The sequence below is a fragment of the Oryzias latipes genome, chromosome 8, assembly GCF_002234675.1.
Source record: "Oryzias latipes chromosome 8, ASM223467v1".
Lineage (NCBI taxonomy): Eukaryota > Metazoa > Chordata > Actinopteri > Beloniformes > Adrianichthyidae > Oryzias > Oryzias latipes.
Window position 1 is genome coordinate 14180684 of NC_019866.2, and position 19152 is coordinate 14199835.

At 40.0% G+C, this 19152-nt stretch overlaps 1 protein-coding gene across 18 annotated transcripts in view; it reads left to right on the plus strand.

Moving 5' to 3' along the window:
• The window catches only part of LOC101170273 (voltage-dependent P/Q-type calcium channel subunit alpha-1A), a 92893-nt gene that overhangs the window by 61577 nt on the left and 12164 nt on the right, over nucleotides 1–19152 (plus strand). For 10 of the 18 annotated variants that reach the window (XM_023957641.1, XM_023957626.1, XM_023957628.1 and 7 more), the window contains 12 exons: nucleotides 1424–1540; nucleotides 1676–1741; nucleotides 2031–2128; nucleotides 2243–2393; nucleotides 3139–3266; nucleotides 4855–4951; nucleotides 11552–11657; nucleotides 11988–12095; nucleotides 14771–14871; nucleotides 16419–16534; nucleotides 16638–16770; nucleotides 18276–18389. In XM_023957641.1, the coding sequence (XP_023813409.1) occupies nucleotides 1424–1540; nucleotides 1676–1741; nucleotides 2031–2128; nucleotides 2243–2393; nucleotides 3139–3266; nucleotides 4855–4951; nucleotides 11552–11657; nucleotides 11988–12095; nucleotides 14771–14871; nucleotides 16419–16534; nucleotides 16638–16770; nucleotides 18276–18389 (1335 nt within the window). Of the gene's footprint in view, nucleotides 1–1423; nucleotides 1541–1675; nucleotides 1742–2030; nucleotides 2129–2242; nucleotides 2394–3138; nucleotides 3267–4854; nucleotides 4952–6763; nucleotides 6861–11551; nucleotides 11658–11987; nucleotides 12096–14770; nucleotides 14872–16418; nucleotides 16535–16637; nucleotides 16771–18275; nucleotides 18390–19152 lie in introns of all 18 variants that reach the window. The other 8 variants (XM_023957627.1, XM_023957633.1, XM_023957644.1 and 5 more) reach the window with 5 other exon arrangements.

The window sequence follows — 19152 nt, forward strand, 5'->3', positions numbered from 1 at the left end:
TCCCGCCCGCAGCACAATTCAAACCGCCCAATCCCGCGAGATTTGGGTTGGGTCCCGCGGGACCCGGCGGGACCCAATCCCGATGCAGCCCTCTAGTTCAGATACACAGTAAAACTAGCAGGGTGAAGTAAATAGACTTTATTTCAACCCAAAAGACTTATGTATTAACAAAGACGAAAACGAAGTATTTTTTGGGGTTGATATTAGTTAGTTTCAGTTAGTTTTATACACACAACAAACAGTTTTAGTTAGTTTTCGTTTTTTTTAAAAACTCTCGTTTTTATTTTTATTTCAGTTAACGAAAATGTTTTTTCAGTTCTAGTTTTAGTTTTTTCGTTCGTTTTCGTTAACTATAATAACCTTGGTTCAAAGTCACTTAAATCACCTTTCATCCCCATTCTGATGCTTAGTTAGAACTGCAGCAAATCTTGACCACGTCTACATGCCTAAATGCATTGAGTTGCTGCCATGTGATTGGCTGATTGAAATTTGGATTACGAGCAGTTGGGCAGGTGTGCCTAATAAAGTGGCCAGTGAGTGTATACTGTACTAAGCACTAAACTGTATCTGCACATGCTGAAAGGTCCCTTGTTTATATTTCTGTCTTAAACTGTCGCCCTTTGCTTTTGTTTTATTCTTCAACTTAGACCAAAAAAATCTTGAAGAATGTACGTTAAACTCAGACATAATATCACTACAAAGGATACAATAGTTTTTTTTAAAAATCGTTTTTTAGAACAAGGTTTCCAAACCACATAATCAGGTGGTGAAACCCAAGAATCCTCCACATTAAATACTTTTTGTTTTTAAACTGTCACGTCACTACTGTGTATGACATGACTTCTCTCCTCAGTTATCTGTTGATGCATGGCCTGCTCTTATGTTTGCTGTTTGCAAATGCATGCTGTGGACTTGCTACATTTCTAAAAAAAAAAAATAATAAAAAAAAAAAAAACATATTTGCTTGAGAGAATTAGTGCATTTGGTTGTCTTCCCAAGAAAATGTCCTGACATCCCTGCACTGGAACTACTCACCGATCCTACCACGATTACTAATAATGTGTCCCAATTGGATGGAACTACTTACATTTGGATGGTTTCTTTTCCCTGTGTTGCATTGTTTGTTTTGTCTGATTTATTGGATATGAGAAGCTTGTTGGAGCCTTGCTGATTTGATATCTGTTTGCTTTGACTTGTTTGGCTCCTTATGATTTCCTTTATGTTGAGTTTGAATCTTTTTTTGGGTTTGACTGTTTTCCCCCTAATTCATGTTATCCTTCTAAAAATCCTGAAAACGTACTTTGCAGTACAACTAACTTACTCTTTTTGTTGTTTCTCAAACCTCCATGTCCTTTCCTATGTTCTTTTTTTCATTTTAATCGTCCACGTCCCCGATCTGTGTCCGGTCCTGATGTTGCTTCAGGATAACTTCATCAACCTAAGTTTCTTAAGGCTGTTCAGGGCAGCTCGCCTCATCAAGCTGCTGAGGCAGGGAGAAACTATTCGCATCCTGCTCTGGACCTTCGTTCAGTCCTTCAAGGTTTACTTCCAATTTTGCATCATAACTCACACAAACGAGACTCATCAAACATGGAGGCTGAGCACATGGTCACCAATGCAGTCTTATTAAACTTCAAACTCTGCTCATTTTTGATTTTATTCTATCTTTCCTCAGGCGCTGCCTTATGTCTGCCTCCTCATTGCCATGCTATTTTTTATCTACGCCATCATTGGAATGCAGGTGAGAGCTTCAGTCTTAAGGCTTTAAGGGTGGGGTAAGTTAAAATGATTATGATAACAATGGGGACATTATGCAAACAGGTGGAAATAGTATGTATCTTAACCTCTTGACACCTGAATTCATTTCCAGCTATGAAAAATAAAATTCACTTGTATTTTTGCTTTCATGTTGATGTTTGATTAAGCTCATTTTGAAGATGAAGTTGGATGCATATTTGCATTGAGGTGTTAAAGCTACAGTTACACTGCCTTCTAATGTGCAAACTCAAACTTTGTGACTGTTTCGGCAGCTTTTTGGAAACATTAAGATTGAAGAAGATGGAGAGAGTGCTATCAACCAGCACAACAACTTCAGGACCTTTGTACAAGCTCTGATGCTCCTCTTTAGGTGCCTTTAATGTTTTCATGATATTTGTGTGAATCTTTACATGTAAATAACTACAAATGTTTACTCCTGGTAGCTCACATGTAGCTAAGATTCTGGATTTGTCTCGTTTTGCAGGAGTGCTACAGGAGAGGCGTGGCATGAGATCATGCTAGCGTGTCTGGGGGGTAAGGAGTGTGACCCCCTGTCAACGAACACAGGGCCAGAGTGTGGCAGCCAAGTGGCCTATCTCTACTTTGTGTCCTTCATCTTCTTCTGCTCATTCTTGGTGAGTGCAGGTCCCTTAAGCTGCGTTCACACTGAACGTGATTCGTGCTTCAGGGGTGTCCAGTTTCAATGTTCGCGTGGAATCAAATTGAACTTTGGCAAAGAAGACGTGTGGCGCTGATTAGTGAAGGGAGTTCAAATCCAACATGGAGGAGAATCTGATTGTTTTCCTTTTGAGCTTAATAATATTACAGTTTTTCCATCGAGGAAATATAGAGAAGTTCCCTTAATTTTATTCATATTTTTAATTTTTCCCTCCCCCGACAGCAAGTGGTCACAAAAAGACAGAAGTATCGCTGAAAGCAGCCATCATTCAGACGCAGCTCCGGCAGTAGATGGTGGGAGAGTCTCTGAATGATCTTATGAACCCAGCCATGGAGACGTGTTTACTGATGCTTTTGTAGAGCTCTTCAAAATAAATAAACCTGATTTCTTATCATCAGTGTCTTTCTATCATTGTAAATGATATGTAAAGTCAATGCTTCCATGGAGCCATCAGGCTAAAAACATTTGTCAGTAGCTCCTCCCACACACATCTGGAGGATCTAGCATATGAACAAGCGTCAAGCAGCAAATTTGATCCGCCTTGAAAGGCATTCAACAAGAGTTTGACGCGCAGATTGCGTTCATTGTGAATGCAGCCTATTTACACCCTCGTCCTCATAATTTCACTTTCATATCTTTGTCTTTTTTTATCTCGACAAAGGTTTATATCTCTGCTTTTGTATTCATGTGCACCTGTGCAGATGCTGAATTTGTTTGTAGCTGTCATCATGGACAACTTTGAGTACCTGACAAGAGATTCATCCATCCTTGGACCTCACCACCTGGATGAGTATGTCAGGATATGGGCCGAGTATGATCCTGCCGCCTGGTGAGCGCCAACACACCCCGTGACAAAAAAAGATGCACACACAACAATTTAGCGGACATGTCATCATTAACATCATATCCAGCTTGTTCCTGTGGCACATTCACAAACACACTATTTCCACACTAACATTCTGATCTATTAAATGCACTTTTTGTATGCTCTAACAAGTTTTCTCAAGCAGAGAAAGGCCCATGCAAAGACAGCATTCATCGTCGTGTTGGTAAATCCAAATACTATATTTTTAAGTGGAAACACGGGTATGAACAGGCCTTAACCTAAAAAAGAAGAATGATGCACTGGCGAAACAGCTGCAAGGGGGCTGTTACGGTTTGGAGCATAACCTCATCAGGCATCTGGTTATCTCTGTCACGCCGTACAACCCCTCCCTACTCACCCCCACTGTAAACTGTCATAAGATATCCGTTCTCCATTCCTGAACCCTCTCCCTCTTCTGGAATCGATAAACTGTCACAATGTGGCAACATCTACTCTCCACTGAAAACTTCCCTGCGGTGTAAATGTCTGAGGCAGACATGCTAAGTTTCATGGTATCTGTTTCCCAGTGCCCCTGTGTTGCCCTTAAACTGTCCTTTAAACTGTAGTACATCTTGGATGTAACAATTCATTTTAACAAGATTCGATTTATTTCATAATTTGTGGTTGACGCTACGATTCAAAGTTGATTTTGGTTCATTTTGAACGATTCAGTTCACTAACTTAGATCCAGGACATCTTTAGCCAAACATTCAACCAGTGTGACTTAGAGATAAATACCCAGAACTGAACAGTACAGATGAAGTTTTCCACATTCCTTGTATTTCTTGCAAGATAATCAAGTATCTTAAATATCTGTACAAACAAACAGGTGAACAAGAAATATAGGCAAATTCATTCAGAGTTTGGTTTTGCAAAGTTCCGCCCACTGCTGTTTTTCCCCCTTAAAATGAATACAAACTGAACATTGTCAGAACATTCTACCACACTGTATGGCCACATGCATTGACGGTGTGATGGCCCGTGGTTCGATTGATCTGGTTGGGTCGCAGGAATATAAATCAATAAAGTAGATTAATCGTCATACACCTAGTACATCTGTACGCTGCAGGAAATCTACAAAAGAAAAGGAAAAGAAAAAACTGAAGCAAACAACATGGTTAACACCCAACAAGCAGCTATTAAGCAATTAACAAGCCCATGCTTTTCTAGTCGTTGGCTTTATTTCTTAAATTACACTGTGCACACTGCCATTTAGAGGTTGTTTTTCAAATGTGGAAAGAAAAGGAATTAGTAAAAAGCAGTGCAATAAATAAGAAACAGGGAAAGCCTTAAAAAAAGAAATGATAGTGCTAAGGGCTACATCTATCTGACTGTCTTTTTGTGAATTGATGTTTATTTTTTGTGTGCATTCAAGTGTAAATGTCAAGTGATTTTTACAAAAGTGTTTTCAGATACCATGTTCTTCTTGCCAAACTTGTGCTCTTCCTTCCAATCTCCTTCTCTCTGCATTTGTGTGTGTGTGTGTTTGTTTTCTTCTTTTGCTGTTTGTTTGTCATTTTTCCCATTTAACTTCCCTGTATTCTTCTTGCAGCGGCCGCATACATTATAAGGACATGTACAGTTTATTACGAGTTATCGACCCACCTCTCGGCTTAGGCAAGAAATGCCCTCATAGGGTGGCCTGCAAGGTTTGACTTCCATTCAAATGAAACCTCTCAACCACACTTGCTAGCCACAGCATCCAGGAATGGAGTGAATGCTGCTTCGTGTTATTTTTCTTTTTTTGTTTGTTCTTTTTTTCATTTGAACCAACAACTTGTTGTCCACCATGACTTGCATTCTGAACTGCTAAGAGAATGTGCGGGACAATGCAGACACCCAGACAAGCATGTGAAATGCACTAACTCAAACTTGTGGGTGAAGCACATCTAGAGGTTTTGCACCATTAATGACTATTTTAAATATTTTTCTCTGCTTGCTGTGGAGCCCTGGCTCGAATGTAGACAGCTATGGTTGCCCACTGGAGTGTTGCATTGTATTTTCCTTTTTTTTTTTTCTTTTTCTTTTTTGTGGGGGATCGGGGAAAGACAGAAACTGCATTGACACCCCTTCCTCTTCTTCTTCCTCCCCTCTTCCATCCAAGCAGGTGCAGCTTTCTGCCTGCTGTCAAGCTCTGACACCCTCTTTAAAAAAAATAATGCAGGCACACCTTTAATACGCAGGGGCTTCGAAAAGTTTTGGCAGTTTAATCGAAAATTCTGTTACTGTGATAATGTGAGAGCATGGAGAAGGATTACTAAAGGAAATAAAATACAGTCGTAGCTTTTTAATCTTTGCAATAATCCCATTATTCTGTGGATAGTTTGCTAAAAACAGTTTCTTTTCCTAGTAAAATTGAAGATGGTTTATTTAAATAATGATATTTAAAATAATTCTTAACAAAGAAAGGTAAAATATTTCCAAATGTATAAAATAACAAGCTCAAAGTCTGTACAAATGTTTGCTGCGGGCTTTGAATTTATTACTTCAGGAAAAATGAGACATAGTTTTCTTAATTTTATAAAAAAAAAGTCATATTTAATAATTGTTTCTGCAAGGCAGAAAATGTGACACAGGAGCGTAGCTACAGGGGGCCAAGAGGGGACAACTGCCCCCCCCCCCCCCCCCCCCCAGCAGAAAGCTTTGCCCTCCCTACTTGACCTTCATTTTCTGAGTCAATATAAGCATAATTATTGACAAAGATTGCAAAATTATCAATACAAGCTTCTTTAAGTATGGCAAAAACAAGCAACATTTTAAATGAGATCTCAAGCCCTCAAATAATGAATTTTATTTGTATAAAATACATATTTTTGATTCCCCCATGTTAAATGTTCTAATAAATGTCATTCAAAGGATATATCTTCATCGTTTGGGTAATAATTTAAAATCTTCATTGATTTTCTCAAAAAAGACAAAAAAACAGTTAAAATAGAAGATGAGCAGCTATTTCTCAATAATATTGAAAGATTGATCAATTTTTAAAGCAACTACAAAGATTAAAATGAAAAAGCTGGTTTTCTGAACACAGAGTTGAATTTAATCCATACCTGTTTGGGAATCTGTTTGATTTTTTACCCACTAAGCTTTTCACAGTGACAGACTTTGTGGATGTCCAAACATTTGTCTTTTTCTTCGCCTCTTGAAGAAAACTATAAGAAATAATGACTTCTCAAATTTCATTCCTCAGCCTCCTCCTGTCCTCCCCATGTATTCTCCTCCCTTTTCTTTTTTGACAAAGTGGAAGGAGAATATTGCAATGAAAGGCCACAAATACCACGTCGTTTCAAATTAGTCCAATAATCTCTTCTTCCTGCTTTTTAGCTTTCATTTTTTTCCCTTTTTTTTCTTTACCTCTACCTTTCTCTCCTTCCAAGTGTCCTATGAACTCTTCACCACTGTCTACCTCTCTGTGTTTGTTGAATTTGTTACTGGGCTGTGGGCTCTGGCTGATGATGCAGTGGCAGGATCAGTTGCAGGGACATGTATGACATGCTGAGGCTCATGAGTCCTCCGCTAGGCCTCGGGAAGAGGTGTCCAGCACGGGTGGCCTACAAGGTTAGAGAGGCTCCCATCCTCAGCCGAGGGTTTTATGGGGGTTGGGGGGTTCGGAGGGATTGTAGCGGATTGATCTCTTGACGTGGTGTAACATTTAGTGTTTATTGTTTCTTTGGTTCTGTTTCTGTTTCTTTTTGTGGAAAGTCAAGGTGGGCTGGTCAGTGTTGTGGCGTTGTGTGGTGATGTGGAGTCGCTGGGGGGGGGGGATAGCAGGACGGTCAGGTCAAAGGGGGTCCAGAGGGGATTTTTGATCCACAGGAGGGGATGAAAAAGAGGGACCTTCTCAGCTCGTTTGCACCGTTGGACACAAGGACATATGAACATCTATCTCAACAGGCCGGCCCAATATTTTTTTTTACATCATGGTATATTAAATAAGTATCTAAATGAATATTTACAATGTTTTAGATGAACTCAAACAAATGTAAAAGGTCAATGTGGTCATAAAAACATACTTTTGACATTTTTTTGATGACTAAATTGCATTAAAGTCCCACTCTGATTATCTTTTGATCTGCTGCAAAAGCTTTCCCAGTGGTCTTTAATCATAATTATGCTGTTTTGTAGCAAAATAAACAAAAAACTGTGCCGTTTTCTAGGACATAGTTTCTGCAGAGTGACAGTAGTTCATTAGACGTTTGCCTCAGAGTTGTGGGCGGAATTGTTAGCGTGGAGTAAGCCCTGCCCCATTTCCCATCATCCATCTGTTTACATCCTCTCCTGCTACCTTACAGCCTCTCACAAACCCAACCTAACCTTACAGGTGCAACAAAAACGACGAGCAAAATTGGAATTATCCATCCATACAGTTTTGAGCCAGATGCCAGATCGGACGAGGAAAACGAAGATGTACAGGGATGTAGTCATCTTCGGTTTAGATTTGATCTGAGAAGGGACTTTGTGACTTGCCGTTGTAGCTTCTGCAAGCTTTTTCCAACAGCATTTTGTCATCTGCTCCTGATTCGTAATGACTTTAGTAATGAAATACCCAGAAGCGCAATTTTAAGCTTAATTTTCTTTTTATATATCTTCCGTCATTAGAAAAAGGTCACAACATGTTAAGAACACAATAAAATCATGATTTTCATTGAATATCCAAATCTATTTTAATATCCTCCTAATTGTAGTAAAATATTTGTTAACCACTGAAGAGAAAATCACTCGGCACTTATTGACAAAAGTACAATCTAAAGATTCAGAAATGCACAAAAAAGCTCAAAATTGCTATGAAATGTTTTTACAATTTCTTGCAGGCCAATCAGAACACAGCACACTGTGATTTCACTATGACTATCAATGTTATTGATGCATTGTGCATCCCTAAAATGAGCATCAGGAACAGTGTCTTCATTTTGTGAAATGTTTTACACGGGGAGACACTGATTAACAACAGTTTTACATCAGAGCACGTGTGCAGCAGGGCTCAGAAGGTCCGCTAGACTTATGTCCTCTGACTCGCTCCATCCTGTGGATGAACCACAAACACACACACTTACACGCAGAAACACAGATGTAGGTCATATTTTGTCCTACCAACCTACACATAGAATACTGACTATTACTTCTCATGGTAGAGAGAGCAGAAGGGCTTTTGTCAGTGTTGTGTTTTCCTCAGAGAGTCTTTGGTTGCCATACAGATGCAGTTTCTTTTTTCTCACACCCTTCATGTAGCAGCCTTAAGTTCCCCAGCAGCCTTTTTCAAGTTGCAAGTCCAGCCTTCTCTTTATCTTTTGGTTCTGTCGTCAATGCAGTTCTATTCTGTTTCCAGCCCCCTTCATCTCTGCATATTACTCCCCCCATTCCCATCCCCATGCATCCACACTCACTCATCCGCCTCTCTGCATGGCTGATAAACTCCTTCCCCCTCCCTTACAATGCCCCCATCGTCGGTCAAAGACTACACAGCCACAGAGATCTCACATTGACGTGATGTGTAAAAGAAACAGGAGAAATCTAAATTGCATTATTTGTTGTCATGAATTCCTGTGTGATCTGATCGACAGTCTCATGAGAAATCATTGGCAGAATGAGCCTCATGTGGGCTGCCAACCAAAAACAGCCTGGAGACCCAGGAGATTGGGCCATTTTCAGCCACAGCTTTACCCTACCTCCCTCCTTCCTCTCCTTATCTGGGAAGTAGGGAATAAATGTGACATTGTATAAAATAGTTTATAACACTGCTCTTTAGCATGCAGGTAGTTCATGTGTCAGTCCAAGAAATACTTTATTAAAAGCTACATTTGATTTTTGACAATGCAAAGTAGTTCTATCACTATCACTCAATTATAGTTTTACTTGTGTTTTTTAGTCATAACTTTATTTTAAAATACACGCTTCCACAAATGTATACCTACAAAGAAAACTTTCCTTTTTTGTTCAGCTTTGAAGTTAAGTATAATTGACAAAAAAGCCTTTTTTTCTGACTTAGTTGAAACATCGTAGCCTTTAATTCTTTGGTTATAAAAGCACATAGGCTTTCATGCATACCATATTTTTTAGGCTATAAGCTGCTCTGGAGTATAAGTCGCCAAAAAATGCTTTATAAAGAAAAGGAATCATATATAAGTTGCACTTTTGGGAGAAGTTAACCAAATGCAGGAGCAAGAATGGATCATGAATGGCAAATCATAAAAACGTTTTATTTCTTAAGTTTGATCTCTTTGCCTTAGCTCAAACTAGTAAGGCAATGCTAAAGTCTGTATCGCAACATTTGCTGAAGAATCCTAAACAAAGCGGTTGTGTTGTAGCCACTCCACAGAAAAATGACACATGGATCTTTTTAGAATAGCTTTCAGGGAGGATCGATCTAATTTCAATTTCTTCTCCATCAACTTTTATCAGTTTACTCTGATTATAGGATTTCTTTTTAATTTATATGTTGGTCCATTTATAAACTGATTCTTGAATTCATTAGGTAGTCTAATGCCTCCATGGTGGCTTTTTTTTTTCATTTTATTTTTGCATCCACAGAACACTGCTCTCTCTCACCTATCAACCTTTCAAGCTTTTGCTCATTTTTCACACGCTACACCTCAGAAAATTAGCCATGGGGCAAATGACTCCATCATTTCAGAGTGGCACCGTCCGATTTTCAATAACAGCCACATAAAAAAACAACTTACAAAGTCATTTTAATGATGCTAACAGAAAATGTTTTCTTTGAAATGCTGCATGGCCGCTTGTCTTGTAATGCATGTTAGTTTTGCATGCTGCATGGGGGCGGGATGTGTAAGGAGGATTTTGGGGGAGGATGGATTAAAGAGCCTGCAATCAAATAGAATTGGGGGGGGGCGTTGCATGATCCTTTGAATGCTAGGTTGCCAATGATTTTACGTGTCATTTTTTGTCGCCGAACAACACGAACATCACGCTGTAAGTTTGTGTCTCTCCGAATTTTAGCGAAATAGTCCACAAGACCTTCAAAGTATCAAACCAACGAATGAAAACTACAAACTTTCCTCCTTAGAGCAATCAGTCAGTTTGATTTTGATTCGTTGGTTTACTTTTGGGTCTCTGTCAGTTTTCGTGTAAACCTCCAAACCTCTAGAGGGAGCTGCTGCTCAGTCTCTGCCAAGATTTAGCCATAGAAGGCTCAACAGCATGAGCCACACTTAGGCTGTGTCCGAATTCCTTCACCACTCGCCACATAGTGCACTATATAGTGCGTTCGCCATTTTGTAGTGCTGTCTGAATCTACAATTCCAAATTCTTGAAATTTCCTGGAGGTCTCTGCATAAAATCAGTGTGCATCGATGCTCACTAGATTGGTGAATATAGATCACAATGCATTGCATTTAAACAATTTTTGCAAAAAAAAAAAGTATTTTTAATAAACCATCAATTTTTTCATCGTCATAACACAGTGTATTAATAAGTAGTTTGTCATGAAATGCTCATATTGATTAGATTTTCACTTCATGAAATCTGTGACGTCATATTCACCGTGTACAATAAACAAAGTAGTGAGCATGGTGTCGGAATTGCTTTTAAAATCCAGAGCACTACATAGTCTCGCACTATATAGCTTTTTATTAGTTAGGGATTAGGATGGGAATTCAGACATAGCCTAAGAGATTTTGTACTCTACAATAATCTCAAGAAATGTTTAAAATGAAAAAGACAAACCAAGACTTTTTAATATGTGAATATACGAATTAAATGTGTAAATACTGAGAAACTGAGATTTAAATTGTTGTGAGTCATTTCAGGCAGACAGATAGACAAGGTATGGTCAACCACTCCTCTTTTGTTTGTGCTGCTTGATCCCAAAAAAATCCTGAATTCTATAAAAACACATTTTCTTAAGGTTGAAGGAGGTCCAATGCTTCCTTAAGTATTTACTTAATCAGAGAAGACTGAATCCTTTTCATGTAAAAGATGATTCATCTTAAACGTCCTAACATCTCCACATGCCCTCGTAATAATGATCAAACTTGTGATGACTGATTCAATTAGAGAACATTTGGACATGTACTTTTAGGTGCTTTAAAAAGGCTGAACCCCTTTTGACTGTTTGACCATACTCTGTAGTCCAGGCTTGGTAGAAATGATGTGCACAGCTCCTGTAAGACCCCTGCCCTATTTCCTCTCCTCTTAAAGTGGCACCCCTCTCCTTTTTCACCTGGGGGTCCCTTGCACACTCCACTTACTCCCCAATGTTTTCACCACTCGCCCTGGCTGGCTTTTTGCAGAGACTGCTCCGTATGGACCTGCCGGTGGCTGATGACAACACGGTCCACTTTAACTCCACTCTCATGGCTCTGATTCGCACAGCTCTGGATATTAAGATTGCTAAGGGTATGTTCAATTTGGAATCTGTATTTACTCTGTAGCGTATTATCTTTTCATTTTTATTTTAAAGATATGATTTTGTATTTTCTGAAATCTATTGCCATTTGGTTGTAGATCATTGACCAAATGGAAGACCCGAAGACTCAAATAAACTAATCTATTGTCTTTTTTTCTGTTTTTTTCTGTCTCTTACCTTATTTAAACCAACCTTGATGGGTGTGAATGATCAAATTTGTGTCTTCGTATGTTTTCTTCATTTGTCACCATCAATTTGGATGCTGGTATCCATACATCCGTGTATGTGCATGCACTCGTTTTTGTTCTGAATTTGCTCAGGCGGGATCGACAAGCACCAGATGGATTCAGAGCTGAGGAAAGAGATGATGGCGATTTGGCCTAACCTCTCCCAGAAGACCTTAGACTTGCTGGTCACACCACACAAGTGTAAGTTCTGGATGGTTTTAGTTGACCACGATTCCAACATGGATTCACTTAACACAATGTATGATTGATTTATGAGGATTTCTAATAAAGAAAAAGCACATTAGACAAGGCATGTACATCCATAAAAATGTAAACATTAAAAATGGTTGCACATAATTACTTACATAGCGCTTTTCCACCTTCCTTGAAGGCTCAAGGCATTTTACAGTCACAGTCCCATTCACTCACACACATTCGCACAATGATGGTGCCAACCTATAACCACCAGGAGCAATGTGGGGTTCAGTGTCTTGCCCAGGAACTCTTCGATACGTGAGCGAGCACACCAAACCCTTGAATTTCTGATCAGAGGTTACAGCCACCTCGACCAATGCTGCCAAACCTTGATCGTTAAAATCTACAAATCTATTTGTATCCCAGCTATACATGTCATTTTCACTAATGGTTACCTGGGTCAAATGTGCCCAATTAGTATTAACTCAGAATCCCCTGGTCCAGGTCTAAGCAGGGTTTCCTGCTAAAAATAACAGTACAAGAGATTTTACCAGTTAGAAAACGTTCATTTACCACGGGTCCAGCTGGTTGTCCAGAAATCCTGCCTTATGTGCCGCAGATTACCTGGATCAGTGTGTTTAGCCAATAAGGAGCTTCAATGGCAGGATGATTGGAAAACATGTTGGACACTGGCCCTCAAGGCCTGGATTTGAACAAGCCTGATCTAGACCCTAATCTCTCTGTCTCTAAAACCAAAGACTTAAAGACAAACTCTCTGTGGAAGTCTTTTTTGCTCCTAAGAGTCAGTTCTGTAGACCAGAAGGTCATGAGTTTTTTTATCACCATGGATCGATTTTACAGCAAACAATCCTTTTACAGGCCGGTATAAAACACATTTTAAAAAGTGCATAGGAATTTAGCTTACCAAAATCAGTTTGAGCCATTAGGTCTTTTTTTCCTAAGCAAGGTCGGGAAAAGGAGACAATGAGTGTTCTTAAAAGTAGTCCGGTACTTTTGTTTTGCTGTGTCGCTGCAGAAAATCCAGCTTCACAAGACGGGATTGTTAGTATCGTGTCATGTGACCGAGACAAGCATCTTTCAGTGTGTCCAGGTGCACAAACTGAAGAATCAAATGTTTTTTTGAGAATAGGAACGACAATTCATCCCTCCTTTCTGTTCAGCCCCACATTAAATATCTGGTATCTAGCCCCAGCCTGATACTTCAACAGGCAACATTTGTGTAATCGCATTTGTTCAGTCAATGCAGCTGCTTTACATTCATTTTAAATACAGTGCCCTTTAGTGTTCCCAAAGTGGCCATGCACTGGAAAAGGTTCCTGCAGCCAAAACTTACCAAAACAGTAACACCTTTCAAAATGATTTCAAAATGTGTGTCAGCCAATCAGATCGTTTTTCGTATGACATTTTGTTTTCTGACTGAAGCCTGTAAAACAGAGAGAAACAAGCAAAGTGGACGAATCAGATATTCACTGACTTTTGTGTTTGTCTCTTTGTAATCGCACTATATAGCAAGCTTGCTGCTAACTTTATGAAGAGTTGCTTGGTGAATTCTATTTCTACCCACATCATGGTGTTGGTCATGGCGGCTGGATGGCCCAGTTGGCTGTGTGTAGGCCTGCTCCATGGGAAACCAGGGTTCATTTCCCAGGAGGCGCAATGAGCTTCCTCCAGTGTGGGTCCTTGAGCAAGACCCGTTGAGCTACATAGCCACAAGCGGGCCCAAACCTGCGTTTCCATGTGCCGGTCCCCAGCCAAGATAAAAATGTGTGAGGAAGGGCATCTGGTGTATAAATCTTTGCCAAACCACCTGTGTAAATCAGTGACAGATGATTCGCTGAAGGAATGTGTCGAAAGGTGAACAACATCATAAATAGGCTCTTTATACTTTACTGTCCTGCTTTAGAATACATTCATAAGCGCTAACAGACTGTCATTCATTACAACATAAGTCACGTGTAATATGAATGTCACTTCCCATGCATTGTTACTATTAATTCCACTGTAATAATACCACACATGCAAACAATGTGAGTTTTGTAGCATGATGAAGTGTGCGACCTGAATTGTATTCACTTCTTCGAAATATGATGTTTATTGTTTTGTGCTTTTTTTTCATATGCATGTTACGGAGAGGTAAAAGTCTTAAGCTACGTACACACCGGGCGTTTTTGAACGCCCATGGTGCTCACACTGGACAAGCAGCGAGAGGCTTCTTCTTCTTTTTCTACTGTTTACTAGCGCATGTTCGCAACCTACAGCTGGAAGTGGCTTGGTGCGAAATGTCGAAGCGGCACAAATCTCGTACATACCCTTATATTTCTCCTCCGTGATCAATTTTTAAATGGTTCCATGAGTTAAAAGGGGTGCCATCGATATGCCATTACCAAAACCGAGTCCCAGATTGGTTTGACTGGCATCATTTTGTACGTAAAGCCCAAAAACAGTTACTACTACAGTAGTACAGCTACTTTACCTGTGAATGCAAGAGTTTTGCATGGATGCCCAAAATGCACGATTACATGCTTTTTTTCATTGGAAGTGGCCGATTGAACTCGCATTACTGAGGGCAGTGTGTACGTAGCTTTAGTCTGCTGGTCTTGGTGCTCAGAGTCCGCAGAGTGGCTTTAATTCTTCTGGAAAACGTGTTTTCCTCTCCGCAGCAACAGACCTAACAGTGGGAAAAATATATGCTGCCATGATGATCATGGAGTATTACCGGCAGAGCAAGATCAAACGCTCCCAGGCTCTCCGTGACGAGCAGGTATTATAGTCTCTTGTGGGGTTACATGCTGCCTGCACCTGATCTTTTAAAACAAAAGGCAGACTGACACGCTGAAAAAAAAAAGTACAGGTGTGTAGCTTCACTTCTCCTTGCCTGGGCTGTGACAGCCTCTCTGGAAATCAGGGAGGAGTCCCCATTCAGTCAGTCAGTCTAACAGGCAAAACTAGATTTCACCATTTGATCCAGCTCCTTCCTGAGCCCTAAATTAAATGCTGCCATCTTGTGGACACTGTTAGAATTAGTGATTTCTACATTAATCCATGAAAGAAAAAAAAATGGTGGAAAAAACGACTTCACAGAGTGTATGTAGCAAGTAACAATATTTTTAGACTCAAGTGTTGTCACAGCTCCAGAAAGTTTCTACTATGGCTTCTTTCTTGCTTTAACAAACCCCCCATCACCCATGCTTGCACCCTTGGATTGTTAGCACTGCATAGTGGCATTTTACCTTTACCCTTATCAGCTATTTTCTAAGGGAAAACAGAGAAACTCAAGCTCCTCCTAACTAAATTTGCAATGACTAAACTAAATTTTGTGATGCTTAGCAGAAAATTTGATTTAGTTGCATCCTCCTCATTGCACGTCTTTTTGAAAATGTTCTCCTACATAACTCTAACATACCCTCAGCTATTTTTATTTTATTTTTAACTGTTGTAGCTCTCTGCTCTACTAATTCTACTTTTTCTCCATAATTCTTTGCATCTTAACCCGCATACTTAAGTCTACCTGCTGGATTTATCCTCTACTTTAATAGGAATAATAAAGATGAATTTTAAATAAATGTAATAATGATTTCTTTTGTAACATTTCTTCATTCTTTTCTGTCTATTTGTGTGTATATCAAGGTAGGGTATTGTTCCGGCAGATTATAACTATACCATTTTCTAAATTTTGGCCCACCGTGTAGTTTAAAACCAAACCTACAAGGACGAATGAAATGCAATATGAATAATACAAAGCTTTAAGTCTGTATATTCCTGCCATCACTAAAGTGACAAAGTGATGAGTTCCTGCTTAGTTCAGCAACTTCTAGCCCCTTAGAATCTACCACTTGCTATCATAAAAGCATGGGGCCAAAGCACTGCAGATAAATCAAAGTCATGGTAACATCTCAAGTGTCTTTATTTTGGGGTTCACTTGACTTCAGGACTATTTTTTCATGTTTTCTAATCTTTTTATTTGTAGTTCAGCATTTCTTGTTTTGCTTTAACTGTGCATATCAGGGGGCGGTGTCTTTCGGTGTTCTAGTCATCAGATGAGGCCTAAATTGATCTCTGATCTTTACCCGTGATCCAGCTCCAGGGAGATTACCTCTTCCTTATTGATCTTTGTAGCACATCATGTTCTGTAGGTCACTGAATGCAGCCTTTCTTCTGCTGGCTGGGGGAGTTGATTCCACATTTACTGCTTCTCCATGATCATGTTTGCCTGGCTTTGCTCCTTTTTGTTACTGCTCTGCTCCTCTTCCCTCCATCCCGTCAGTCTGCCTGATAGCTGGCGATGGCCATGTTGTATATCTCAAACAGAATCGAACGCCATTACTGTTTCAGCGCGTGGAGCCACCTACTCCCGACCATGATGGTGGTCCGGGACTGAATAACGCTCTGCCTCCACCTGAGAAAACAGATGCCGTCAACAGCCTGTGAGTTTCAAGCCTTCAGTCTGTTTCTTTCTGACTAAGGTCATTTCTTTTGGAGGAGATCAAAGCGAGAAGACGTGTCTGTGTTTTGGTGTGAATGTCACAGACCAGTGGAGGGCGGGATCCCCGAGAGCCAATCGTGGGTTACGGCTCGTGCTCAGGCCATGTCCCAGAAGGTTGGCAGCTGGAGTCCAGAAGGACACGCTGAGGACGGCCTGCGGGGCATGAGCAACTCACAGGTACACGTCACTCACACTCTGTGCGCACTAGGCATGTAAACTGCATTCTCATCACAAGGGATCTTTCAACATTTTTTGTGTTTTCACATTTAAGAAGCACATCAAAGTGTGACCTATCAATTAGACAGCTTGTTTCCTTCACTACAACTGAGGAAATTTAGGAAGGAGTTGTCGGTGAGCACATGTTTGATGTTTATCCACTTATTCATACCAGAAATTAAAGCCAAATTAACGCAAAACAGAAGCGTTCAGAGGCCCTGTACCATCCTCACTGCCATCAGTGGATCATTCAAATCCTCCAGTTTTAGTTCTCCACAGTCAAACATCATGTACTGTTTGTGTTACTTATGTAATTTCCTTCCTTTAAATGAGCATGAATGCATTTCTATATAGAAACCGTTGACTGTATATGAGAACTGGACTGAGGGAGTGTGATGTCACCATTGAAAATGCTTTACTAAAAAAAGTCAATTCAGTCACCATTTTTATTACCTGGTCGCTGCCATATTGAAACCACATGTAGTCAATAAGCAGTGATTTGTCCAAATAGGCCTGAGTCACTGTTTCTATGGCAACTACTGAGCACCCAACAAAGGCTCAAGAGAATCTGTCAATCAATGATGTTCAAATATCAATGTGAGACCACTGATTGGTCAGTTCATAACTTAATGAAAAAAATGTAGGATTAACATTTTAATACTGGGACTACACCAAGAATAGTTATTCTAACAAACACAATGACTGAGTAATAACTGTTTATTTCTTTATAGCAGTCTATGGGATTTTAGCTTCTTGGAACCAGCGGCTACTTCCTGTTTGGAACGCGAGGAAGGGGGGGTGTCGCTCAATCCAGCTTTCATATACAGTCAATTCTAGAGACATTATTCTTCACATTTCCTGTTTGACTTTTCACCCCTCACGGAGTGCTTCAGCAGTCTGAGCCTCATTAGGGAGGTAGCAGCATTCTTCAATTTAAGCTAATAATTAGGCCAGTCTGTACTGGAAAATGTAAGTAATCCTCCATCTAAGCAGTAGTTTGCAAATGAAAAATTTACATCCATTTGTCTATAAGTGTTTTTTATAATGGTTTGTACAAAATAACCTGCCATAGCAACTGTCATCTTTATTAACCATCATATTCTGTCGCAGTCTGTCGGTGCTGCTCTTGGCCAGCATTGTCGTTTGAGTTTTTCTACATGAGAGAGACATGTCCTTTGGATGAAGAAAAGTCATATTCTCAAGGTTCAGAGACAACCAAACGCAAAGTTTGGTTCAGTGTGAACAAATCTCATCTAAACAACATCACAGATTGTTCTTACATCCCTTCCTTTGGGAAAAGTGGGACTTAGAAGTGTCAAAAAGTCCCTCATACATTTCCATGCGAAGTGATCCTCCTAATCACATTTGTCTCCTTAAAGTCCTCATTTCCAGACTGTTCCATCTGTCCCCATGCTCTCTGTCCGTTCTCATGTCAGCCATCTCCTGCTCTCCTGCTCTGTTTGCAGACGGTAGAGATGAAAGAGATGGGGCAGGATGGTTACTCGGATACTGAGCACTTTCCACCAATGGAAGGCCACGGCAGGGCCGCTTCCATGCCCCGCCTCCCAGGCGACAACCAAGTGAGCAGCATTCTCACCTCTCCGCTGTCTTTGTATTTCCCCATTCCTTTCTCCATCTTTTTGGTAAAAATTTGACTTCAAGCTTTTCTTAAATTACTTTAAATTTCATCTGAATACCAAGGCTTCGATCTTACATTGGGATTTCTACAAGTTAACAGTTAAAGAAGTGTTCTGAAGGCAACAGCTCTGGCTAAAACATGGAGATGTTTTGCCTGACTGTTACCGGGTCAGAAACTAGGAAAGCAAAGTCAGACTTTTTGTGGTATTTTTCCCCGCCTGTCTTCATTCCTTCCCATCTTTCACCTGTATGAAGGTTTTAAAATTGTGGTTGTCTTACCTTCATGCATTTATTATTCTCCATTCCTCAGTGAGTGCTCTGGTTGTCATCTGCACACAACACACGCAAACACTTTTCTGCCCTCTTTGAGTTTTATTTTGAAAATCCTTTTGAATCCATTTTGAATTGATGTTCAATAACTTTTTTTTGTAAGCAGGACTGGAAAAAGCACAAGTGTGTGTGTGTGTGTTTAGGTGTGTGTCAGGTTCATATTGTATGTCTCCTTCCTTCCTCACTGTTGCTTTCTATAAAATGTGTTAGTGTGTGTGAGTGCAAATCCATTTGTGCGTATATTTTGAATTGTCGTCCCTGCCGTTGTGACTGTCGATGAAGCATTTTGGTGTCTGTAGAACGCTGTTGTGGTGAAAACCACTCCCAGTATTGGTGGTAAGTGTCTCTCTTTCACCTTCACTGCTGCTTCAATGT